This window comes from Leptodactylus fuscus, chromosome 3, assembly GCF_031893055.1.
Source record: "Leptodactylus fuscus isolate aLepFus1 chromosome 3, aLepFus1.hap2, whole genome shotgun sequence".
In the NCBI taxonomy this organism is placed as follows: domain Eukaryota; kingdom Metazoa; phylum Chordata; class Amphibia; order Anura; family Leptodactylidae; genus Leptodactylus; species Leptodactylus fuscus.
Genome location: NC_134267.1, coordinates 203,450,536 through 203,477,550, shown reverse-complemented (window position 1 = coordinate 203,477,550; position 27,015 = coordinate 203,450,536). Strand labels below are relative to the sequence as shown.

At 42.5% G+C, this 27,015-nt stretch overlaps 1 protein-coding gene across 5 annotated transcripts in view; it reads left to right on the top strand.

Moving 5' to 3' along the window:
* The window catches only part of PPP2R3A (protein phosphatase 2 regulatory subunit B''alpha), a 143,359-nt gene that overhangs the window by 100,370 nt on the left and 15,974 nt on the right, over positions 1–27,015 (top strand). Inside the window, exon 1 of one of the 5 annotated variants that reach the window (XM_075269070.1) lies at positions 13,849–14,258. The exons of the other annotated variants lie outside the window; for them this stretch is intronic. Coding sequence (XP_075125171.1) covers positions 14,127–14,258 — 132 coding nt within the window. The 5' untranslated portion in view covers positions 13,849–14,126. Of the gene's footprint in view, positions 1–13,848; positions 14,259–27,015 lie in introns of those variants that run through there. 5 annotated transcript variants of the gene reach the window in all.

Sequence of the window (27,015 nt, the reverse complement as noted above, 5' to 3'; positions counted from 1 at the left end):
AAAGGAATAAGCTTTCACTGAACACAATGCTAAGCCTAGAATTGATTTTTATGGATGATAAAGTTCTGTGAAAACCCCTTAGGCTAGGTTCACACTGTTCAGAAAGTAAACTCCAGTAGATCCTTCCAGGGTTTGTTCAGAAATCCGCAGTTAATTTATTGTAATATACATATATATGCTTTTTAAAGAATTTTTCTGGAGTTGCATAACCAGGACCTCCACAGATCAGCTGTTCGCAGTCGCAGGTCAGTATTGTCACTTTAAGTGAATGGAGTTGGGCTGCAATACCGAGCATAACCACAAGACAATGTATGGCACTGTGCTGGATATGCAATCAAGGTGTCAGATATTGATGATCTACACGAAGGATAACCCTTTAAGGGTCTAAGGACCTTGTTGTCATTGTAGTTTTGTCTGCTTCCAGTTCTTTTAGACTGCACCATGCAGGACTATGGGAGAGGGAGAAAAGTGGAGCTGTTGTCTGTAACAGCCAATCAGATTCTGCCTTTCATTTTTCAATAGCCACTTAGAACATGAAAACTGAGATCTTCAGCCTCAGTTTAAGGACCTGTGATGGTGTCTTGTGTGGGCGCAGCTACTCAGGATCGTACACAACAGTGTGGTGTTGCACATGAAGATGAATCTGCTGGGAGCAGTGTAATGTAGGTGAGGAGGGGAGAACATGGGGGTGCAGGCTGTGTGAGCAAGACGGGAAATGGTGTTGCAGGCTATGTGAGCTAGAGGGGAGACATGGGGGTGCAGGCTATGTGAGTTAGAGGGGGGACATGGGGGTGCAGGCTATGTGAGTTAGAGGGGGGACATGGGGGTGCAGGCTATGTGAGCTAGAGGGGAGACATGGGGGTGCAGGCTATGTGAGTTAGAGGGGGAAATTGAGGTGCAGACTGTGTGAGCAAGACGGGAATGGGGGGTTCAGGCTCTGGGGGATGGGCACTGTGGGAACATAATACTGTGTGAGGGTCACTGGTGAGCCCATAACACAAAAATAATACCGAGCAACACAAAAAATCACTAAATACACTCAAATTGATCGTGTATCCAATGTAAAGGGAGATTTATAGCAGCAGTGATGTCATCCAATTACCCTCGTGGGGAACGATAACTGCAGGAAAATGACCGGTGGATGCGAAGAAACTGCGCTACTCTCTTGGGATAAATCACACACGTACTTTATTTCACTTTTCTTACAAAACACGACGCTACTTGTAGCGTTTCGGGGAATTCCCCTTTCTCAAGTGTAACGAAAATACACAATGTACCTTAATAAAAACAAATAACATAATAAATACAGGATATTATTCACAACAAATACAAAAAATAAATAAATAAAATTCTGAGTCTGAATATTCAAATGGTCTGTAGAGACCCCACTAATAGAAGCCCCAATAAATCCAATGTCACTTGGCTATTAACAAATAAACACAGCTATGCAAATATAACTAATAGACATCTGATGTACATAAACTTGATGTCCATAAAAAACTTCTCAAAGATGTAATAACATAACCAAGTCACTTAATAACGCAGTATATAACTGAAAAAAGCAGATTCACCTACCAGACAAAAAGTCAGGAGCAGGAATCAAGAGCAGAAGCTTCCCTGCTATGATCGTTGTGTGGTGTACAGCGTGGAGTGGATCACCCACGTGTGTAACGCGGGCTTTTCAATACTAGCCGTGCTAGAAGAACGGGTCACATGTTCTAACGGTGTTTACAAATTAAACTTAGGTAGTTCAAAATAAAATCATAAAGACTATAAACAGATGATCTCTGTAGATAACAGAGACATCTAATGTCAGTTATTTAAAATAATATGAACTAAAGATAATGCTCGTGTCTAGGGAGAGCGGTGCGACCCGCTCGTGCAAACTGCCTAGTGCGCATGCGTATTGCACGGCGCTAAGCTACGGAGACCTCCGATCGAGCGGCCCCGAGCGGCTGCTCGCATGTCGGGATTTCCGCGCATGCGCACACCGAATTTAGCCACTCGCGGCCGGCCGAACATCATGACTGCTCTGTCTGCATGTTATGAACGTGCAGGCAGCCAGCTAGAGTTCAAATAGGTAACTGGGCAAACTAAAATTAGGTTGCAGAGACTAGGAAGCCACGGTACTTGATACTACTTTACAATACACATGTCATTATGAGAATTTCAATAATGTGTGTACATTAAAAACCTTTTAAGAGATTGATTAGAATAAAACAGCTCAAGAACATACATATGAATATTAATAAATATATGAATATGAATAAATGAATTAAATTATCTTTGTCATTCCTAATCTCTATAACATAGATTAGGCTTCTTACCAACTTCAATTTACAGTATTGTGAACCACAAATATAATTTTGCTAGCACAAGATGTTATTGTGAACTAGATAATGGATATTAAAGATTAAAAAAGTAACATTTTAAGACATATACAAAAATGAATACTAAAGTATGAATATTAAAAATTATATATTATAAGGGTACATTTTACGTATAAAAAACACCAAAACGACAACTTACAAGTTATAGTGTAAAACTTATTATCACAACCAAATAAGCCATGGATTATGAAAAAAGGGTGATATTAATTACTCTCCATATTATTCAATAAAAATGATAATAATAATCAATATAAAAACCTAACATGGGTGTGCTTCAGTACATGAAGGATCAATATAAAATATATCAATATCGGAGGTCTCCGTAGCTTAGCGCCGTGCAATACGCATGCGCACTAGGCAGTTTGCACGAGCGGGTCGCACCGCTCTCCCTAGACACGAGCATTATCTTTAGTTCATATTATTTTAAATAACTGACATTAGATGTCTCTGTTATCTACAGAGATCATCTGTTTATAGTCTTTATGATTTTATTTTGAACTACCTAAGTTTAATTTGTAAACACCGTTAGAACATGTGACCCGTTCTTCTAGCACGGCTAGTATTGAAAAGCCCGCGTTACACACGTGGGTGATCCACTCCACGCTGTACACCACACAACGATCATAGCAGGGAAGCTTCTGCTCTTGATTCCTGCTCCTGACTTTTTGTCTGGTAGGTGAATCTGCTTTTTTCAGTTATATACTGCGTTATTAAGTGACTTGGTTATGTTATTACATCTTTGAGAAGTTTTTTATGGACATCAAGTTTATGTACATCAGATGTCTATTAGTTATATTTGCATAGCTGTGTTTATTTGTTAATAGCCAAGTGACATTGGATTTATTGGGGCTTCTATTAGTGGGGTCTCTACAGACCATTTGAATATTCAGACTCAGAATTTTATTTATTTATTTTTTGTATTTGTCGTGAATAATATCCTGTATTTATTATGTTATTTGTTTTTATTAAGGTACATTGTGTATTTTCGTTACACTTGAGAAAGGGGAATTCCCCGAAACGCTACAAGTAGCATCGTGTTTTGTAAGAAAAGTGAAATAAAGTACGTGTGTGATTTATCCCAAGAGAGTAGCGCAGTTTCTTCGCATCCACCGGTCATTTTCCTACTGGTGAGCCCATAATACTGTTTGGGGGCCACTGTGGCACATGTAATATTGTTTGGGGACCCCTGTGGAGCACGTAATACTGTCCTAGTATTGTTTACATGAGGGGGCCTGCGGTTTACAAGACAATGAGAAGACAGACATCTGCTTCACAGCACAGGCACGTGATGATGTCATAGCATCGCGCCGCCTGTGCTGATACAGACGTCCTGCTCTTGGATGTAAAGCAGGCGGCGGCTCCGATCATCAGGATTGCAGGTAGGTGAGTATAACTTATTTATTTAATTAATTTATTTATATATTTTAAGCTTAGTTGTGGATATTTTAATAGTACAAGGGGTTGTTTGGAGGGGGAAATTGTAAGGGTTAGTTCACAAGTGAATACTGTGTGGTGTAATTTGGTCCGGAAAAAAACGCTTCAGGAATTATTGTTATTCCTGAACCGGTTTTTGGACATTGAGGCATTTTTTGGAGTGGTTTTTGGGAAAAAAAAACACCTCAGAAAACGCCAGGCAGTTTTTCCCTCCCAGACAGTGAATGGACCTTTTAAAAAAAAAAAAAAAAAAAGTGACGCAGTAAAAAACCGCTAGCAGAAGAACGAACGCTAGCTGTCTCCATAGACCACCATTGTGAGGGGACGGATTATGATGTGGATTCCGTGCCATAACCCACCCCCTCTGTGCCGTGTGAACGAGCCCTAACTATAAGGGAGGGGGCATTATCAACATTAGGGTTATTAGGGGGCATTATACAACGGGGAAATTTATTATATTAGGAGGCATTTTGAACATAAGGGGGTGGTCATTGATATAAGGGGTCATTAGGGGTGCAGTATTTATGTCAGGGAAAATCGGGGGCATACTATGAGGGGGCAATTAATTTAATGAAGGTGGCACTTGGGCTTTATTAAGACTAAGGCGTCATGTAGCACACTGCAACAAAATAGTGCTGCAGGAAAAATCGTGGCAGTAAAGCATTGTGGTTCTTTCCCCACAGCGCTTTTCACTTTCTACTTCCATTACACCTATAGGGAAACCGCCAGTGTTTTCGTAGGTATAATTGATATGCTACAATTTCCAAAACTCCAACGGTTTTGGAAATTGCAGTGTGTCCACTGCACATATTTTGCTAGAATCCCATGCACTTTGCAGGAATTGTAAAATGTCGCCACGTAAGGCCCCATCCCCACTTTGCGGTAAAATAAGATAAACGCTGTAATTTCCAAAACAGTCGCAGTTTTAGACATTGCAGCATACCTACAGAAATGCCAGTGGTTTAGATCTAATTGAAGCAGTAAGTATGCAGAGGAAAGCGCTGCAAACTTTCTGTGCAAAGGGCTGCAGAAAGAAATGTGATGCATCACCGCTGTGGTTTTTCTCAGTGTTTTTTTTTTTTTTGCTGCAGGATGCTATGTGGGGTCTTAGGCTTAAGGAGTTTTTCAGCTCGTTTTTATTGATGATCTATCCTCAGAATAGGTCATCAATAAGAGATAAGTGACCCACTGATCAGTTGTATGAGGGGGCTATGGCGCTTGTTTATATCACACGCTGTCTGTTTATAGTGACTGTGTGATGTAATTCCAGTCTTGTCACATAGAAGTGTATAGGATGAGGCTGTAGTTACATGACATGGCCACTATGAGATGTATGACACTGTGTAAACAGAGAAGGGGTCACGGCGCTTACACAGGTACAACGGTTCATTCAAACAGCTGATTCTTCCCTCATTCTGACTCCCATTGAAAACAATTAGTGCAGGAGGCTGAAAAAAAAACCCCGTCCTGCTGGCTCTTGAGGCCACAGCTTGAGACTTCCCACTGTTTAGACCAATTTTTTTGGGCCTAAAGAGCGGTGGAAAGCCGCAAGGACCTGCTGATGCTCAGTATCCACCACCGTGAGCCAGGGAGGGGGCAGAAAATAAAGAGGAGTCTGGGCAGATGTTTGCCTAAAATTCCTCTACTTTCTGATGTCTGGACAGGTTTTATATACTTGTATGGAATGGACTGTATTACAGGCCACTGAAGTAGGTCCACCTCAGCAAAAAAAAACAAAAAAAAAACAATTTTGGCAGTTTTTTTGCTGCAGTGCGCATGGGTTGCTCCATAAGAGGCCCACTGAGGCTCTGTGGCCTGCTGAGGACGTACACCCCATCTTCACTGCGCAATTGCTGGAGGTATGGGACATGCACACTGAAGCTGGGGTAAACTCCTCTTGGCTTCAGTGATGAACTACACCAGAGTGGGGAGTACACTGGTAGGGGGAATATAAGCTTATATATATATATATATATATATATATATATATATATATATATATATATATTTATTGTGGGCTTTATTATAACAGGGTGATTTGGGACATTAAACTACATGTCCATAAGGATCTTTAGATGGTTTAGTGTCCTAAAATGCCCTGACAGATGCCCTTTAAGATATGCCATCAGTATCAGGTCAGCAGGGGTCTGACTGCTAGCACGAATCAGGTATTATAGAAGCAGTATGAGCATAGACGTGAAAGGGAAGTTCAGATATAGTGCAGATCACTGGATCAGGGCATACAAGGAGGAGTGATCAGGGGATCTGTTTGCTAACACACTGGCAGCCACGTGCAGATAAAACTCTGTGCACATGCATGTTTACAGGTAGAGTCGAGCAAACCTTGGCAGCCACATGTGGGTGAAGCTACTGTGAAAAACCAAGCCTAAGGTAAATGTTCTGTGCATGATAAGACTCCTATCCTTACTGGACACATACAAGATTACAGGGATTATTATTTATTTCTCTTACTTGTACAACATATTCCGCAGCACTTTACAGACTTGGTCAGTCATCTCCCATATCTCCCTGTCTGTATGTCTTTGGAATAAACACGGGTAGAACAAACCCCTTTCTGATGTTGCCCTTGGTCAGATTCGAACCCAGGACTTTAGTGCTGCAAGCCAGCATTACCAAGGCAACCAGTTGTCATTTGTGTCTGCAGAACACAACATTTTTGGACACTTTTAATACTAATATTTAACCTGACTGTGCAGACATCCTTCAGTAATCTATATGGCAGAAGTATGGCGTGACATGGTATCCAGCGAGCTGTAGTCACTATGAAGACCTCCCCCCTTCCCCAAAAAAGGGGATTAGAAGCCATTACAGTGATGTTATATTTATGAAGGATAAATCTGCTTTCTCATAGTCTATAAATACAGATACAGCTGGTATTCGCCCCCCGGTGTAATCTCCACACCTGTCAACTCATGGCACAGTTTCAAGCTGTCCCATTCCCCAGGAGATGAAAACCCACAATGTCACTTCTTGATTTACTCCTAATATAATCTCCCCCTCCCGCCTCCAGTTTTTACAGATATCACCCTTGCAGTTTTTTTTTTTGTTGTTTTTACTTTTCACAAGTTGGACCTCTTATAAGATGATGTGGCGCTAAACATCAGCTCATGTACAAGGTGTTACAAGCTATTAGGAAAATTGTATTTTTCTTTGATTTTCCTAAATGGTGAGATGCAAACACGATTTATGGCAAGTACAAATCTTCAACCGTTACACTACAACCCACATTTTATTGGACAAACCTCTAATTGATGATTTTTCACCAAAAATCCGAACCTCCTGTTCCAAATTTATTCCGCCCTACAGAGTTTCTAAACATTTTATAGGTTGTAAAGAACTGAAAATGGTCATTTTATATTTTGCAGCATTAAGAGGTCACATGTCCTGTCATCCAAAACTTTCAATCAAAAACATCTGAACAGGCCAAGTTTACGTGATAACAGAGGAGCCCTTCTTTGATATCACCTTCACCATTGTTACGTCCATTGAGTTTTTGGATAGTTTTTGCTTAAATTTCTTTCCAGGATGTCAGAAGCTTTCAGAGCTGCTGTTTTGATATGAACTGTCTCCCACCTTCATAGATCTTTTGCTTAAGGATACTCCAAAGGTTCTTGATAGGGTTGAGATCAGGGGAGGATGGTGACCACACCGTGAGTTTCTCTCCTTTTGTGCCCATAGCAGCCATGACTCAGAGGTCTTCTTTGCTGCATGAGATGGTGCATTGTCCTGCATGAAGATTATTTTGGCATGTAACGTATGATTTTTCTTTTTGTATCTTGGTAGAAAGTGGTTAGTTAGAAGCTCTATATACTTTACAGAGGTCATTTTCACACCTTAAAGGGGCCTACCAGCTCTCCCCCCCCCCATGATTGTGGCCCAAAACATGACTTTGCCACCTCCTTGATGATGTTGCAACCTTGTTGAGACGTGGCCATCTACCAACCATCCATTACTCCATCCATCTGGACCATCCATAGTTACACAGCCCTCATCAGTGAACAAGACCGTTTCAAAATTAGTCTTCATATATGTCTGGGCCAACTGCAACTATATCTACTTCTGAGCACTGTTTAGGGGTGGCCAACTAGTAGGTTTAGGCACAACTGCATGTTGCTGGAGGTCCCTACACCTTGAGGTTTATTGGACTCCAGAGGCACCAGCAGCTTCAAATACCTGTTTGCTATTTAGAAGCTGATCTCTAAATCTGATGAATTTATATGGCAGAAACCTTCCTCATTATACCTTTATCTGCACAAACCCATCTGTGCTGTAAATGAGCCGCAAATCTCCTCACAGTACGGTAATGAAAAAAAAATTATTAATCTTTGACACTTAAATCTGATTTGCATAATAATGGAACGTGGTGCGGTTCTTGTTCATACTGGGACTGATTCCTGTATAATGGTGCGCTCATGAGTATTCACATGACTGAGCCAATTCTTTTCTACGTTTCACAGATGTTTTTTTGGGGGGGTTTTTCATAGGAAAAAAAAAGTAATGCTAAAATGCCAATTGGGGACACAATGTATAAATAAAAAGAATGAATTAATAAAAGGACAAAAAAAAAGAAACAAAACACAAATTTTTCATGTATGGGTCACCTTCGTAAAAATGATAGGGGAGGAAAAACTTTTTTTTTTCTTTTTTTTTTTTTACTAGCACTTATGTGTGAAGACATGTTTCCTTTAATTTTTTTTTGTTTGTTTTACATTCTTTCTTTTTTTTTATTTTTATTTTTTATGAAACCCCCCCAAACACATAATATCTATGTAAACAGGTGGGCACTGCTGCTCATCCCATTAAAGAGCACAGGTTGAGATGCGAAGCCAAGCACTGTACAAGAACATTTCACAACTTATTACAGTACCAAAAAATGAAGGAAAATCTTTACAACGTGACACAGATGTACACAGTCCAGTCACATTAATGTGACCACCTGTCAAAATCCAGAATAACCACCTTTGGCAGAGCGGACCGCTGTGAGACATGCAGGAAGAGAGGGGATGTTGTGAAGATGGTCACTGGGTCCAAGCCGACTCCAGTGCTTTGGCCAGCCGCGCTAGGTTACGGGGTAGAGCATCCATGGCGCAAACAAACTGGTCGAGGTGATCCCACAGATTCTCGATTGGGTTCAAGTCCGGGGAATTTGCTGGCCAAGGGAGTACGGTAAAGTCATCCTGGTGCTTCTCGAACCACGCACGTACAGGGCGAGCTTTATGACACGTTGCATTGTCCTGCTGGTAGATGCCATCATCCTGGGGAAAAACAATTTGCATGTAGGGGTGAACATGGTCCGCAAGGATAGATGCATACTTGTGTTGATCCATCGTGCCTTCCACAATGATGAGTGCACCCAGATGGCTGATGACATGTGCCTTCTGCAATTGGTTATTTAACCTTGATGTCAAAAGTAAGCAGTGGTCACATTAATATGACTGGACTGTGTAGCTTTTTATTGGAGGGTGTTCAAAAGGGTCATTCAGTAATGGAGTTCTGCTTTACAGAATAAAACATTTTGCACCCAAAAAGCTGGAAGACCATTGTGGTCACCAGTGGTAATTCATGGTGTTGCAGCTAAGCAAACTGAAATATACTGATATGACCGCCATGAATCTTGCAGCTGACTAAACTCTGCCCACTGTTATAAATGTCTCGTAAGTATAACAAATCTGCTGGTAACAAATTGTGCAGGACAACTGCAAGTCACACATTTAAGGGGACATATTCTCCTTCCTACGGCAGGCTGACACATTTTCACCAGAAAGACTTCTACTTAGAGCTGAGAAAGTTCTTCCAAACAGTTAAAGGAAAAGGAGCATTGCCCTATATTTATTTCTTAATTTTGGTGTAGCGAGAGGGTGGGACAAGTCTTTGTACATGACCTTGGAAAATGATCTGTTCCTTGGTTCGGAATTACAGATCTTTAATTTGACACTGACAGTGTTCCGTGAGTTTGACAAAGTGCAGTGGTCGCTCAGCTTCTCTAGTGGTGACTGTGCATTCCCTTCCTAAGTTACATAGGGGGCAGCGCGCCAAGTTCAATAAACAGATGTGCTCTAATTATGGGTTGTTTCAAGACAAAACGGACTCTTCTTTTTTTGTTTAACTTTTGTTGTGTTTTAGGGGAAATCTGAAGAACAACAACAATTTGTTATTTTATATACTCGTTGCCCTTAGAGTTAAAGAATGTGCCTATCTTTGGACAACAGATTAAAGTAAGTGGCTTAAAACAGGAAATCCCACTACCATACATTGTGTAATAGGCGCAGTCACCCTGAAATTTTTCTGTTTTGTTTTTTCTTTTATCCAAATCTGTTCAGCCATTCGAAATATGACTTTTTTTTTTTTTTAGGGTTGATATAATATACTAGCCAAATGGGCGGTAACATAGTGGTTTCTCAGTGGGTGGGGTCTCCATGTGCTGTATGTCATACAGTGTTACCGCCCACTTTTGTAGTGTTTTCTACTTTACAGCAACAATGAGAGGGCTTATATCTTTGGAAAGGCTGAACAGATTTAGATAAACAATACACCAAAATGCTCAGGATGACAATGCCTATCACTTGAAGTATGCCATTGGGCTTTTGAGTTCCTAGTGACAAGTCCTCTTTAAGAGCTGTCTGATAACACATTTGTTGTTTTACAACCAAGCCTGTAACTCTGGATCGGTACTAGATAAAAGTTTCAAATCTTTTTATGCCGTTTAATTTTTTTCCTTATTCATTGTAAAGTCAATCATATACTTTAATGATATACCTAGACCCTCCCTTTACTTATCTTTATCCCAATAGAACAGGGTCCCTCAAACAGTCCATTGATTTATATATACAGTGTGTAATGCCTCATTTCTCTTGCGGTGGTGCTGCAGGGAAATTAAATTATTTCTACCAGATACCTATCTAGATACAGGTGATCACTGTGGCGGTCCCAGCAATGAGAAACTCTATCATATTATAGTCATGGAGGTTGTCTTACAAAAAAGGATAGCCCAGAGTGGAGAACCTTTTTAATACATATGATTTAGGGAGAGCCAGTATACAATGCTCAGGATAACCCTTCCAATAATGCTTGTGACTAGCCCTGCAGCACTTGGGGGACCCTCGCTGCCCTCCCATTAGATGCCTGACACCAGAGTACAGAATTTCATTAATGGAAAACGGAAACCTCTTCAAAGCCCTAGCAAGGGCAGGACTGGCAAAGTGACAGGTGCGGCCTATATTTAGGAAGCTTAGAGTTTTAAACCACTCAGCATAGAATTTTGTATTGCTGACCACAAGACCTGCGTTATCACTGATGCCTGTACACCAGGCTGGAAAGTTAAGAGTTAACCACAGCTTTTCATGTGTGTAGGGTATAACGTGAAGCCTGTATGGTGCTTTGCAGAGTTTTAACTATCTCCTGTCCTTACGCTTCGACAGCGTTATATAACACAAGTTACCCTGTAACAGAAGCTCTTTGTTGGGCCATTTACTAAACCTATATTGTGACCGCAGCCGAGGCCAAGTGTCCAGGTTTTTTCTAGGGCTGCATTTGTGTTCCAGGGAAATTTACAAGTAGAAAAGAAGACAGAAGACGATTGTACGGCCTCACTAGGGAGTGCTCTGGCCACCGGCCATTTGTTGGATAATATTTTAGCGCCTGCATTCTAAGTAGGGACCATTATATCTACTTTTTATCTAGACAATGAATCTTAACGCTTCCTGATTAAAGTGTCGCCACTTGTGGAAAATGGCGGCAGAGGAAAAGCTAATGAGAGGAATCGTGTAGCTAGTTTCAGGATTTTAGTCAATATTATAAAGGATGTTATGATGTTACTTCATTATAGCTTCTGGGTGGGTGCTACTTAAGGGGACACGCCGGAGGAAAACGGATAATGTGTAATGCCTAGTGCGGGACTTGAATTAGTGGTAATTAAAGGGAACTGTTCATTATACATGCAGTCCTATCTGTTAGACAGCAGGAGGCGCTAGGTAGATTCATATACATTTTTGAGGGAAAAGATTTACTATAATTGGTATTTTATTCATTTAGGTCTCTGCTTATTTTATTCTTAGGAGTCCAGTGGGAATACTTAGTGAATGACAGCCCAGGGAGTACTGTCATGCTAGGAAGGCTGCCATTCTCTGAATAGGACCGCCCCCTGGACTCCTAAGCCTACAAAGAACAGGAATTTAAATGAATAAATGACAAGTTAGACTCACTGATGTATGGAGTTTTGTGGGAAAACAATCTGCTCTATAACCTGTTGTCTGCAGCTCAGACACAGTGTTCAATGTGACAGGTTACCCTATAAGTCTGTGAGTGGTGTTATTTCAATCCCTGTATCATGCATTGGTCCTTGAGGACCTGCAATAGGCATAACACATTGGTGGGAACTTATTAACTATCAAACACCAGTCTTAATAAAGGTCCTAACTAGTGCAAGATGCACCAGAATTGTCAAGAGGCTACAAGGTTTCTTAAAGATGATCTTTAAAAATCCAGTTCTTTACATCAATTAGTAGCTGTTGCTCCACTGATTCTGGCGCAGTTGGAATTTTTTCTAGCCCCCACTGTTCTCGTGCAGTCATTGCTGTTAGTTTTGGTGCCAGATATGATATTTAGTCTCTGTACAGTCAGGAGCTCTGAATTTGGCTGCCTCTGAATCACACACCCTGCCTGACGCCGCCTTTCTGACATTACTGAGCTTAAGAAGCACATTAGGCACCAAAACTACCTGCATTTGTTCAGGAATGGTGGGGCTAGAGAGAAGATTCCTCCTGTGCCGCCTATTAAAAGATACTAAGAACTTGAATTTGTAGTAGTAGTGAAAGTTCCTCTTTAATAAATTGGACAAAAGTCCATGTTTCGGAATGGAAGTCTCTGCCGGTCAGAAACTGGTGTAGATTTGCCGTATAACTCACGCCAGTGTGTCTCCCAGCCCATTTCACCCACATTTACAGAAAGTGATGAACTAAGCACAGAACATGTCACATCTTTGGTGTAAGAAAAGGCCTCATGCCTAAGATGCAGCTCATTGATACTCATTCATGGCAGAAAACTGTCTTGGATGGGTTGATAATACTATACTTTCTACCATTAGGACAAAATAAGAAAACAGTGTCCTGATAGTGTTTGTGTTACAACTTACTGCCCCGTTACTTTCCTTTATAAAAGTTTGGCAAGTGTAAAGTTTTGTGAAAACTCAATTAAACTTTATTATTATTAATAATAATAATAATAATAATAATAAATTAATAATAATAAATATAATTTAATTTAAAAAACAAAACAAAAAACTTACTACCCCAAGCCTGATCTTGGCGATCACTACAAGGAGGCATTGTGTGGACCATATATACAGAAGTCTGTATAGCTGACCATAGACGGACTCTTTTTGGCACCTTGCCAGATCTACTTGCAATCTCTCATCTACATGAACAGTCGTACACATCACTCATTACACTCTCACCATAGAAAGTATATACCATCCGGCTGAGTGTTATGTCTATGGCCCCTTTGATCTTTCTGGACAGGCTATCCTCATGTAAACAAACATTGCTTCCTTTGTGTGCCCTCAGATCATTGTTGGAGGACCAAATTTGAACCCAATGTATATTTGAGTACTAGAGATCGCCCTTGTTTTATTCCTATAGAAGCCCTATTGAATGTCATCCGTTGTTGGGTTGGGTCCTTTAGCAATATGGAGTATGTCTTAGGCACCAGATCACGTCCTATATGCTCCTTTGACCTGTCATCTGTCTTTGTCCTTGGTACTTTGTTCCCGTGTATAACTGACCTTTCAGACCATTGAGGCTTATTAAGTAAACACAAGCAGGGAAGACTCTTTATATTAAGTATGTTGCTTTGGAGCGTCTAAGTTTAGCAACAGCCGGCAGCCGCTGGGTGCTTCCTTTCCCAGAATCCTTCCTCTGGGCTCCCACTCCCCCACTGCCCCCACCATCCCGGGCCAGCACTGGCTGTCTGTCACACAGCAGTACTATTCCGAGGTCATGTTTCTCAGCTGCTGAGTGTTAGGAGACTTCAGAAAAAGACAGTTTTGTTCTTGCTAAGAATTTGGTTTTGTCAGGACAAGACAAACCCGGGGCTCCGTGTCGCCGTACAATGCTGGAGTCTGGGAGCAGAGCGTTGGCCTTAGATTGCAAGACTCGGGGACTCTCCTTGGTGCAAGGAGTCTAAAGGAATCACAGCTACTAAGATCCCCAGACTCTTGTCCATTGCTCTTTTTAACACACTCAAATTTTTTACTTCACCAGCCGTCTTGAGAGCTGGTTCTCCAAGATGATGATAAAGGACACGTCATTGAGAAGGGACCCCGATTTGAGGGGGGAACTGGCCTTTCTGGCTAGGGGCTGTGATTTTGTACTCCCATCCCGTTTTAAAAAGAGGATCAAGTCTTTCCAGCAAGCTCAGGTTTGGAAGCTATTTACTTTGTAAGATATGCGAGATAATGGTGTTGGGTTTGGTTGGGTTTAGACTGAAATGCGTTGACTGCTGTCTAATAGCTAAAGTGTAACCAACAAATAGTGGATGTATATATTATTATGGCATTCAAAAAAACAAATGGAAAACTTGAACAATATGACGTTTTATCCTTTGACGTATACAGTATAGATATAGAGGTTCTGTATAATGGGCATACATTGAGCTGTTGGCAGACACATGAGGGTGGAGTTATAAGTGGTCTGGTTGTTAGAGGTGGAGTCTGGGGATCACCTCCGAGGTCAGTAGGTCTTCTGATACTTTACTGTCTATGATGTAACATTGGTGGTTATTATCAGGTACCATAACATCCAGTATTCCAAATGAGTATTTTCCCTCTGTCACGTCAGGTTTAGAAGATTCTAGGTTAAAAGGGTTTTTCATTAACCTAACCATATTTAAATCTGTAGACCATTAATAGTTCAACATTTTTGCAATTAATTAAAAATTGGTGCAGAGTTTTAAAGCTTTTCTCTAACCATCTTAGTGGCGGCATCTTTTGTCTTGATCGATTACCAATGGACATGACCACGAGTGGAAGAGCTTTCTATGGTCTGACACTTATCGGAAACCCAGTCTTGATTTCCTTATTGTGGCCAGGTTATGAGGCAGAGACACTACATGAGAAGATAACAAGACCACAATAACACATCATGGTTGACTTTCTCACAAGTGTCAGTCCACTATAAGTTCTTTCATTCATGGTTGTAGCCACAAAAGATCGTCACTGCTAAGATAGAGAATCTTTACAACTCTGGAAATTTTAAAATTTTAATCGGCCACAAATTTAAAGGGTTTGTCTAGGATTTGCAAACATTTTAGCAAGCAAATGGAACGAGATTAAATAAAGTAATTGAAACTTCACTTGGTCCCCACTGGTCACTGCTTACTACTTCCATTTGTATGCATGCGAGTCCACTGCAGCCAATCCAGTGATTGTCTACAGCGGTCACGTGATTGATGTACAGCACAAGTTTGCGGTAGAAAGTAAGTTGAGACTGCTGGGGAGTATCTGGGGATTTAATCCACTTGATCATTTGAGATTTGTTCATCTTGCAGATCTGATGATGGCACATTTTCCATTAAGTTCAGATGTGCTACAAATTAGTACAGACTTTGCATCAAAAATTCATGGTCCAGTACATGCGGTTGAGTTTTCTATAACCGTAGCCACATGTAGCTGGGGAATTAAATCCACTTGGTGGAATACTCTTCTACACCCGATATAGACTAACAGGACTGATTTCTCTTCATGGTAAAAAAATATTGACTGTTAATTTTAGCCTCTGATGTGAGCAGCATTGGCACCGCGTCGCAGGTATCTATTAAAAATAGGGGTCTAAGATAAAAATGAATGTTCCTTCAGCTATTCGTGGTGTATGTGCATTTTAATGCTGTGAATATCTTGCTCCGTTTTTAGCTGAGTGAGCCATTTTTAGGGTATCTCTGGCTTCCTAGATCTAGACACTAGCAGGATTTTACCAAATCGCACATTAATCCCAAACTTGGACCTTTGGAACCATACATAGGGGGAGGGTCTGCTGCAACAGACATATACAACATTTTCATTAAGAAGTCACCAGAAAATAAATGTCCTTCCATTGTTGCAAAGCCAAGTGACCACTATTGTGGGGGCTGTATTAATAGTCACCTAGCTTTCCAAAACTTCTGAACGGTAAAGCTTCTTAGTTATGAAGCAACATGTTACATGGCTGAATAGCTAGCTACATGTCCCATTCATTCAGATGTGTCGTAAAAGGTGACGGCTTCTTAGAGATCTTCTATGGTGGCAGTAACTGAAGTTAGAAGATTGTAGTCAAAAACAGATCTAATTAAGAATTAGTGAAATCATAAATAGCTAATTTTCCCCTACAAAACGCATACATGCTCCTATTTCATTAAAAAAAAAAAAAAAAAAAAAAAAGCGCCATTATTTTATTCATCCAAGTGACACCTCTAGTTAGCGTTGGCTGTGTTGGTTGTCAGCTATATTCCCAGACAGAATATTAAAAGATGTGGCTAAAAAGTTGCGAAATTTGACTTTGAATAATATTTGACTTTTAACAGGAGAGGACGTTATATACTTAGTTTCCTACTCAATTCGCCAAACTATGTACAGGTCATCATTAAAGGATCGGCAGGGGTCAAACATATGGACCTTGACAATCACCTGTCTGAAGAGACTGTGGTGTTCAGAAGCCAAGCACAGCACCCATAGGTTTTACAGTGTTTCGTATCTTAGCTTCTTCACGGCCACTTCAGACAGCTGTTCTGCAGGAGTCCCCATTCTTGGACCCCCGCTGATCGTCAATTGATGATCTGTCCTAGAGGATAGGTCACCAAGTGGTAATCCCAGCAAACCCCTTAAGTGATGTCATCGTGGAGGGAGGACGGTACAGCATGCATTGAGATATAGACTTTCCCTTTAATGTCAGTGGAGTGTGCGGCCTAGAATAAGTGTAAATGGAAAAGAACAGAAAAATAGCAAATTTATGTAGCCCGTATGACACAAAGAATGTGTTTTTTTTTTTTTTGTTTTTTTTCCAGATTACTGAATATGCGCTTTAAGCTACTACATTCTTTGTAGAGACAGAGCCAAAAATAATGTGTGACAAATACATTCTGTTCTGCTTCCCTCATAGATAATAGGGGGTGAGAATCCTTTTATATTCCAATAGATGCTTCCCAAAGTGTCTGATTTTATAGACTCTGTCTATGGTGTCTTCTGTGCTTGAGATGGTATCAGATGGGATTTTGCAGGATGGACCACCATGTCCTCAGTGGTGACCATCATAACAACGTTTTAGATGGCACGGCTAGTTCTAAGTGGAGTTACATAAGGTGCCAACATACACCTTCATTGAAAAAGTCAAAAATCGAATATTCTGGCACCTTTTACAGTGAATGGGTTTACAGATGACATAACCACAGTCGGCTCTCGACACCCCTGCTGGTCAAAGGTTGGTGCTGACTGTTCATTGGGCACAGTTCACAGCTGGTCAAGAGGCCTGCATGCCATTTCTTTTAAGAATGTGAACACAGATGCCATGGCCTATTTATAGTGGCCAGTGAACAGTGTCAGGCTTTCTTGAAAGTACATAGCTGTCAGAGTTAGCGTGTGCCAAGTTACAAGTCAGGCCCAGGCTTGTTCTTTACATTTTGTGGCTGATCTTTCCCCTGAAATGGTTTTCAATACACATTACAGTGGTACATCACAGGTTTAGCCGTCCTAACATGGGTGGCGTAGGTGAAAAACCAAGATGACAAGACTTCAGTTGAGGAGTGAGGGATGGTATGCTTTTGAGCAGGTAGGGTAGCATGTATATGGTGTACGTGTTTTGCATGGCCCTGTGTAGGAGAGAAATGGCAGGACATGGCCTCGTCCACAGTGTTGATATACCTGTCCATCTACAGACCCTAAGCTCTGTGCATCAGCAAGACATTGCACATTTCTCTGACCCTGTGTCCTCTTTGGAAAATTGGCACTATCCGTGTCACACTGGCCATTCGGATGCACAGGCTCTATTAATGGCCCAACGGAAGACTAACAAATTTCAAGGGTGTTCTAGTCTATTTGCTGGATATCTTTGTAACATTCGTTGTGTGGAGGAGGATCTGGCACATGACCCCCTCCCTCCAGTACCCATTTATTATCTGGTGCATCAGTCAGTACATAGTGAAACTCATGAAAGCAAGTTGTCCTCTGTCCACAGGATAAGCTGCAGTTTATGGGGGTCCAACTATTGGTACCCCCAACAATCACTGGTCACTAATGCTAATTTTACTTTTTATGGGACTGACCAAGATGGCAAAGCATTCTGGTGGCCATGAATCCATTCACATTGGCGTTCCAGGGCCCCCATTCACATGATGGAGGAGTGCCCCAGTGGGAACCACCACCAATCTGAAATCTGTCCCCTCTGAATAAGAGGAGTTATTTTTGTTGCCAAACTCTTCTCCCGTTTGTTTTCATTTTCATGGAAGATATTAGTAAGGCCACAATTCCTGTCATTGCACCAGAGTTCATGGACCCTAGCTGTCCTCACATATCTAGATGACATATCAAAGCTTTAGGTTCCATTTCTGTAACAGTAAGTGAAGGCTTGTCGGGAGTGTTCTTAACTCCCATTCTTTGTTTGTGTGCATTGAGGTCTTGGATTTTACAGCACATCTCTCGCTTTATTTTGATGTGGTATTCCCTTTGTACCTTGTTTTTCTTTGTTGGAGGCCATCTTTATTCCTGGAAGAAGTGCTTCTTCTTACAACATAATGGGTGCCCTTTAACCCTACACCTGTGGCCTGCAGTGCTGTGTGACCCCTCCGAGCTAAGGCAGTGTTAAAGGTGGTAAAAAATCCGCCTGACTCCCATTGAAATGCATGTGAGAGTAATGCATTTTTTTTAGGTAGATTCTGCCTCAAAGATCCACCTGCAGAAAACTGTGAGAGCTTTTCCTTAGGTGTCATATTTTTCATGTTTTTTTCCATATAAACATTTCTTTAAAGGGGTTAAAATGATTTTATTCTCTTTCTAAAGGATAGAGGGTAACGTACTGATTGGTGGGGATCCAAATGCTGAGACCCTCACAGATACTGAGAACAGGCGGTGTTTTAGCCGCTGTGGTTGCAGATTCAACCTTGCTCCATTCACTTCAACGGGTGTGGTAGAGATAATCAAGTGCTGTACTTCGGCTACGTTAACGTTCCTATTAAAGTGAATAGAGCAGGAAGGGGTCAGTTTCCACTGCAGCTACATTCACAACATAAAATACCCCCCGTTCTTAAAATCAGTGGATACCTCAGTGGACAGACTCCCACAGATGAGCAATTTATTCTCTATTCTGTTATAAAACCATTGTAAGGGCTCGTTCACATGGGACAAGAGGGGGCGGATTTTGACGCCGAATCCACCTCAAAATCGAGATCTATGTAGACCGCTAGCGTCCTTTTTTTCCGTGAGCGGGAACAAAAAAGAAGCAAGCTGCTCTTTCTTCAGGTGGATTCCGCAGCTGATTCAGCCCCAGCTTCCACCTCGCGACAGCACCCTCTGGTCTAGGCCAATTCATTTGGGTCTACTCCGGAGTGGGAAACCGTGACTGTCGGAAGCCACAACAGTCGTGGCAGGCGCATTTTGGTCTTATTCTGACGTGGCCTCCTGCGTCAAAATCAGGACCAAAATACGCGGTCCCTATCCTCGTGTGAACTAGCCCTAAGACTCAGGCCACATACTCTGAGGTCGCAGCAGGATGTCTATAGCCGACATCCCAGAGCAGACATTGTAAAAACCACCTGAGGGTAAGGCACCACACAGCAAATCGCTGCAAAAAAAAAAAAAAAAAAAAAAAAAAAACACTGTGGAAAAGACCATGGAAGAAACACAGCATACTTTTTTCCCTGCAAGGTTTTCCCAAAAAGTCAGCAGAGTTTTCCTCTGCGGACTTTCTTCCTGTATTATACCTATATTGAAAAAGCCGGCGTTTCCATAGGTATCATTGACATGCTGCAATACTGTGTGAATGGAATTAGCCAGAATCCCATCCACTTTGCAGATACTGTAAAGCATGGCCTTTTTTGCCGAGGCATTTCCACCACAGCTAATACGCTGCAGCCCGAAAATGCTGCACAGGACATTGTTGTTTTTTTTTTTTTTTTGCGGTGTGGGTGTGTGTATATATATCTATCTTGAAATCCCATCCATTACACTTGTACTGTACGCTGCAGCGAGTTAACCACCATCATTTACACCATAGATAACCCAGTGTAAACTTGCAGCACTTGTCCTTTGCTATAGACCACGTGTATTTAACACACTTCTCCAGGGCAAAAGTCTATTATAATGGAATCTCACTTTAGCTTAAAGTGTACTGTACCTATTATTACCCACCACAACCCCCAAAAATAAAAATCACACTGAGTTCTTTTGATATGAATTTTGCCTTGTTTTCTTTGCCACAATCCAATTGCAAAAAAAATGCATTACAGTTACAGAAAAAAAAATATGTTATATGTGAAAAATCCTCAGCGCAGAAAAAAGAAGTGACATGCTGTGTCTTGGCAGAATTTCCAAAAATTTACAGAAATCCCATTGGGAGGCCACATGCAGATATGCAACGAATGGGGCTTTACCTGCATGCGGTCCCGTTGCTGAAGCCTGTGGCAATTGCCGAACGCCAAGACTAAATCTCTGCTTTATGCCACAGGTTCCACAGCGGAAATAATGGTTGGATTATTAGGACAAGTAGTTTGCCATATGAACATACCTAGTTCTTGTGTGGGTGTTGTACACTATTCTGCTGTTTATCGGAGGTTTTCTTGCACCTCTCATCTTCTGAAAAATCAATGTAGCTGGATGGCTGAGGCGTGGGATCTCTCTCTGGTGTCTGCCAGTTCCTTGCGTACTGACTTAGAGATTTCAGTGGCCCCCATTGGGAATCTGTGAGTTCCCTACAGTTAGTGAAGTCAATCTAAAGCAGCTACTGGATGTTACATGGAAGATTTGTTTACTAGGAGATAGTTACAAGGTGTATGGATGAAATTTATAGCCACTGAACCAGATTTCCTACAGATTTTTACATTAGACCTTACATGAACATGTCCTATTTGAACATTGCATTTTTTCCTATCTCTTATTGATTTCAATGAGTTTTTGAAGGGAGTATCTGCTAGAAGATCGGCCATGTCACATGTTTTTTTTTCCCTCTAGCTAGAAAAAATTAGCTAGAAGAAGTCTGCTACTGACTCCCATTGAAATATATAGGAAGCCGATTTTGAGCTGGAATCCTCCTTCAAATAACTCAGTGTGAACTCACCTTTAAAGGGATCCTATCATTCAAACACATTTTTTTCTCACTAATACATCGGAATAGCCTTAAGAAAGGCTATTCTTCTCCTACCTTTTGATGTCTTCTCGGTGCCGCCGTTCGCGTGAAATCCTGTTTTTTGTTGGTATGCAAATGAGTTCTCTTGCAGCACTGGGGGCGTCCCCACTGTGTAAGTGGCCATTTTTGTTGTGGCCGCGGGCATGCGCAGTTGGCTCGGCCTGAGGCCCACAAGTTTGACCGCCTGCTCCGGAAGAAGACGCACGAAGAGGACGTTCCTGAAGATGATGTAGGTGTCGCTGGAGAGTTCTCTTGCAGCATTGGGGACTCCCCCAGTGCTGCGAGAGAACTCATTTGTATACCACCAAAAAACAGGATTTGAAGCGAACGGCGGCATGGAGAAGACATCATAAGATAGAAGAATAGCCTTTCTTAAGGCTATTCCGACGTATTAGTGAGAAAAAAAATGTTTGAATGATAGAATCCCTTTAAGGTTACCTGAATTAGGGTGTTTACAAATTGCGAACCAGTGCCAGTTTCTGAGATAACACAGTGAGACTGTTGCCATTGCTCAAGAGGTAAGCCATAAGGCTGAGTTCACATGGGGTTTTTTGGTCCACCTCAAAATCCTGACCAAAAAACAGCTCCCATTGAAATCAATGGGAGCCGGTCAGTTCTTTTTTTTCCGCGAGCGGTTTGTTCCAGCTCCTGGAAAAAAGAAGCGACGTGCTCATTCTTCAGGCAGATGCCGCGGCCATACCTCCGCCTGAAGACACTCCCTCCCAATTAGGCCCATTCATTTGGACCTAATTCGGAGCTGGGTGCCGTGACTGGATGCCGGTCCACTGCATCGGCATCCAGTCACGGCTACTGTTTTTTTGGTCCAGAATCTTAAGCAGCCTCCGCCTCAAATTCTGGACCAAAAAAACTCAGTTTGAACTCAGCCTTACACCCTTGTTGCTCCAAAGAGCTCATTTATTTGTTTTCAGCAATGGTAATATCTTACAATGAGGCACCAATACATAAGGGGAAAACACTGTGGGATTCAGGTGACCCTAAACTATCTATCTGGGGCTGGGTTGTTATGCCCAGTTCTGGTGGCAGACTCCCATTAGAAAAGTTTGTTTGAATAACCCTTTAACTTGTCTGGGTCCATGTGCTGTTAACTGATGGGCCTTGTATAAGAAACTCATTCATGTGAAAAGACCCTTAGGACCCATTCAGACAGAGTTTAATGTCTGTTGCGTCTGACCCGATAATACACATATTGTACTGTCACGGGATGGTTAGAGTCTATACTATAGGCAATGTGTAATATATATTTCATGTGGAATGTATTCTCTAACCTGTTATATACATCAATGTGTAGTTGGCTGATTAGGGTCTAGTGTGTTAGCACATTGTATGCAAATACCTCTAACTAGTGAGGACCAGTGAGGACAATGGGTGGAGATAATCTGATCAGTGTCTCCAAGAAGATGTTGGACGGTGCATTGTCCATAGTAGACAGGGAGTCTGCTCTCCTTGGTATAGGTGAGGGGGGAAGGATCTGTGACTCAGCCCTTCCCACCCACAGATAGAGGAAGTAACAGTTTAGTATATAGTTGTAGCTTGCAGTTAGTATGTGTTAGCCGGCCTGTGCACAGCTCTGCAGAGAGCCAGGACTTAGTTACAGGACCAAGGAACCAAAGTTATCATTGGATTGTGACTTCTGTGGACTTATTGTTATTACGGTTGATGTGACCGCCGCCGGCTACTAACTTTGTGGATTACAATAAATTGCTGTTGTCTCCCGACCTCTTGCGTCCGTGTTGATTCAAAAGACCATCCGGAGGAAGACGTATACCTTTGCTCCGTGACAACTGGTTGGCAGCGGTGGGATCAACAGCGGACAGCGAGATGGACTACAGCAGCCCAGCGATTAATGGAGCCACAACCTCAGAATACAGGAACTGGACTATGGCAAGTCTACAAGTAAGGGCCCGGGAACTAAACCTGAGTTACCAGGGAAGAACGAAAGATCAACTGATCGAGGCACTGGAGGAGATGACCCTGCAAAGCGACCATGAGGAGGGCTGCCCCCAGGAGACTGGAGAGATACGGGAGTGGCAGGTACAGACCCAAAAGAGCAGATGGGTTGTTTTGTATGAGGAGGAGTTGGCAGTGCTGGGGCTAGGAGCAACTGCAGAGCAAAGGAGTAGAGCATTACAGAGGGCTCAGGAAACGGAGAAGGAGGAACAGAGAATGGCGCATGAAAAGGAAAGAATGGCGCATGAAATGCGAATGGCTGAGATAACTACGCGGAATTATAATCAAACGTCGGCCCCCAGCCCAACAGTGAGAGAACCACCATATGTCTCCCATAAACACTTCAAGACCTTTGATGAAGCGGCTGGGGATGTTGATGGATATTTTCAGGACTTCGAACACCAGTGCCACCTGATGGAAGTCCCAGAGAAGGATTGGGTCCGGTATCTGGTGGGGCACCTACGAGATGGGGCTGCGGAAGCTCTCAGAGCCATGGACCCTAGTGATCAGCGGGACTATGAGGCCATTAAAAGAGCGGTGCAGAAGTATTATGCCGTCACTCCAGAGACCTACCGAGTTCAATTCCGCTCTTTGTCTTACAATGGGGGAAGCTCCTTCCACATGTTCGCCCACAAGTTGAAGCAAGCATGCAAGCGCTGGCTAGAAGGAGAGGAGGCTGTCACAGTCGATAAGATCCTCCAAGTCATACTTAAGGAACAGTTCTTTTCCCAGTGCCCCGCTGAGATCCGTGAGTGGGTGCTGGAACGGAACCCAGCCACAGTGGAGCAAGCTGCTTCCCTTGCAGATGAGGGCCTGACCATCAAGCCGCAGTGGAAGAGGTTGTTTGCAGAGGAGCGGAAAACTACCACAGTCCGCCAGACACCCTTCATCCAGCCACCCACCTTTCGTGCCCGGCCTCAGGATTACAATTCCCCCTCTACCCCTGCCCCAGCCCATCGGCCTCCAGCTATGAACAACCCTGTCCCTAGACAACGACCTACTGGAAGAATGCTAGAGCGCAGATGTTTTGGGTGCGGGCGGCCTGGACATTTGCAAGCTAGTTGCCCTGTTAACATGGGGGCACGGGCCACCGTGGCATCCCGGCCTATTCACTACCTGGGAACCACCCCTAGGACTGAAAGTTTGGCCCCATTTCCAGATGACTCCATGAATGACCCATCTGTTCCACCTCCAGGGGTCTATGGGATTCAGCCTTCCGCCACACATCCCGCAAACCTTCAGCGGAAGCACTTGCAGGAGGTCCTACTGGATGGCCGAACAGTTGTTGGATTCCGGGACTCGGGAGCTTTCCTAACGGTAGCGGACCCCCGAGTGGTTCGACCCGAGGCCCTAGAGGAGGGCCCTGGCCTTTCTATCGAGTTGGCAGGAGGTACTCGGAAACGTATTCCTAAAGCTACCGTGGAACTCGACTATGGTTATGGACCAAAACGATGCACAATTGGTGTGATGAGCGGGCTGCCGGCCGATGTTCTGTTAGGCAACGATGTTGGAAATCTACAGTGCCACTTTGTGGGAGCAGTGACCCGAAGCCAAGCTCAGAGAGACGCCAACATGGATCGACCGGATTTTTTGCCAGATGCCAGCCCTTCAACTCTACAACTTTACCATTCAGTACCGCCGAGGGAACCAACACCAGAACGCAGATGGGTTATCCCGGCAGGAGGAAATATGAGCTATAGAGACTGATGTGCATTCCCCAATTTACCTGTGTAGGCCAATTGTGTCATGCACATGTTTTGAGAGGGGGAGGGGTTGTCACGGGATGGTTAGAGTCTATACTATAGGCAATGTGTAATATATATTTCATGTGGAATGTATTCTCTAACCTGTTATATACATCAATGTGTAGTTGGCTGATTAGGGTCTAGTGTGTTAGCACATTGTATGCAAATACCTCTAACTAGTGAGGACCAGTGAGGACAATGGGTGGAGATAATCTGATCAGTGTCTCCAAGAAGATGTTGGACGGTGCATTGTCCATAGTAGACAGGGAGTCTGCTCTCCTTGGTATAGGTGAGGGGGGAAGGATCTGTGACTCAGCCCTTCCCACCCACAGATAGAGGAAGTAACAGTTTAGTATATAGTTGTAGCTTGCAGTTAGTATGTGTTAGCCGGCCTGTGCACAGCTCTGCAGAGAGCCAGGACTTAGTTACAGGACCAAGGAACCAAAGTTATCATTGGATTGTGACTTCTGTGGACTTATTGTTATTACGGTTGATGTGACCGCCGCCGGCTACTAACTTTGTGGATTACAATAAATTGCTGTTGTCTCCCGACCTCTTGCGTCCGTGTTGATTCAAAAGACCATCCGGAGGAAGACGTATACCTTTGCTCCGTGACATGTACATAGACCTATTATTCCATATTAATACACAATGCAACTTTTTCATGAAACAAGAGGGGGAAAAAACCAAGCGCATGTCCTAATCTGAACCATTTTCCTGGATCAGACTAGTGCCTGTCAGTTTGCAGTCTGAGGCTTCATGCTGAGCACACTGGGATCTGTATTGTTTGTTTTCATCCTTCTGGTATTGGGATGTACCGCAGACAATTAGAAAAAATTTGGATCTTCAGAATACAGCCTTAGGAAGTTGTTGTTCAAGTAAGAGTTCAGTTGCTCTAAAAAATAAATACATAAAAAGTTAAAATGATATTAAATGATATTGACCCTTATAGGGGTTGTCCAGTCTGTCAGATATTGAGAGACAAATGTTATTGTTTGCATCATGAAAAATTGTACAATTTTCCATCATACTTTCTGTATCAATTCCTCACAGTTTTCTAGATCTCTGCTTGTTGCATTCATTCTGCTTACTCCGTGGTTAAAAATCAGTCCATGGTCATGTGATATACAGTCCACGGTCATGTGATATACAGTCCATGGTCATGTGATATACAGTCCATGGTCATGTGATATACAGTCCATGGTCATGTGATATACAGTCCATGGCCATGTGATATACAGTCCATGGCCATGTGATATACAGTCCATGGTCATGTGATCTACAGTCCATGGTCATGTGATATACAGTCCACGGTCATGCGTTGGAAAGTCCATGGTCATGTGAAGTGCACAGCTCATTACCAGGTAGATGTCGGATTACTGTATTGTGACAGTAAGTAACTATGCATCTGTGTATCCATCACATGACCATGGACTGTATATCATATAACCATGGGCTGATTTTTATCCAGTGAAAGTAAACAGCTGGATTACATATTTATGGTTTATCTTAAACATAGATCTTAAAAAAAAAAAAAAAAATTCTGGACAGCCTCTTCAATTAAACAATTTTCTTTTTTGTTTGTGGCTAAGATGCAGGCCTATGTATTTCCATGGTAAGACTACAAACATACCCTGTTTAGTCTGATCCAGCAGTCGTATTGACAGCATCTGTTCCCTACATTTCCCTAAGCTACCGTATGCATGTTAGTGATAAGTAGGGAGCAGACAGAAGCCAGAATGATGTTATGACCCTGAGCTGTTGCCTCCAGGATCCTGTAAGACCTGGACATCATCCTTGTCTGCTAGTTGATACTGTTACATGTGCATGTTGTGTGACCCCCACTAGTCGCCCCTTAGTAGATTGGCATTACATGTTATTGGTTCCCGAGGCTTTTGTGCATCAGTTCTTAATTCCAGGGAATAGATGAGACATATTAATATCCCAGAATGTGTAGATAACAGATGCCCCTTTAATGCTCAGTAACACTATAATGCTGCTATAGCAAATTGTTCCTCTGCCTAGGATCCCTTGCTTCAGATAAGCATGCACGCCGTGTTCTCTGAAATTCCTGGTACTCCCTACCCTGTTCCATTGCAC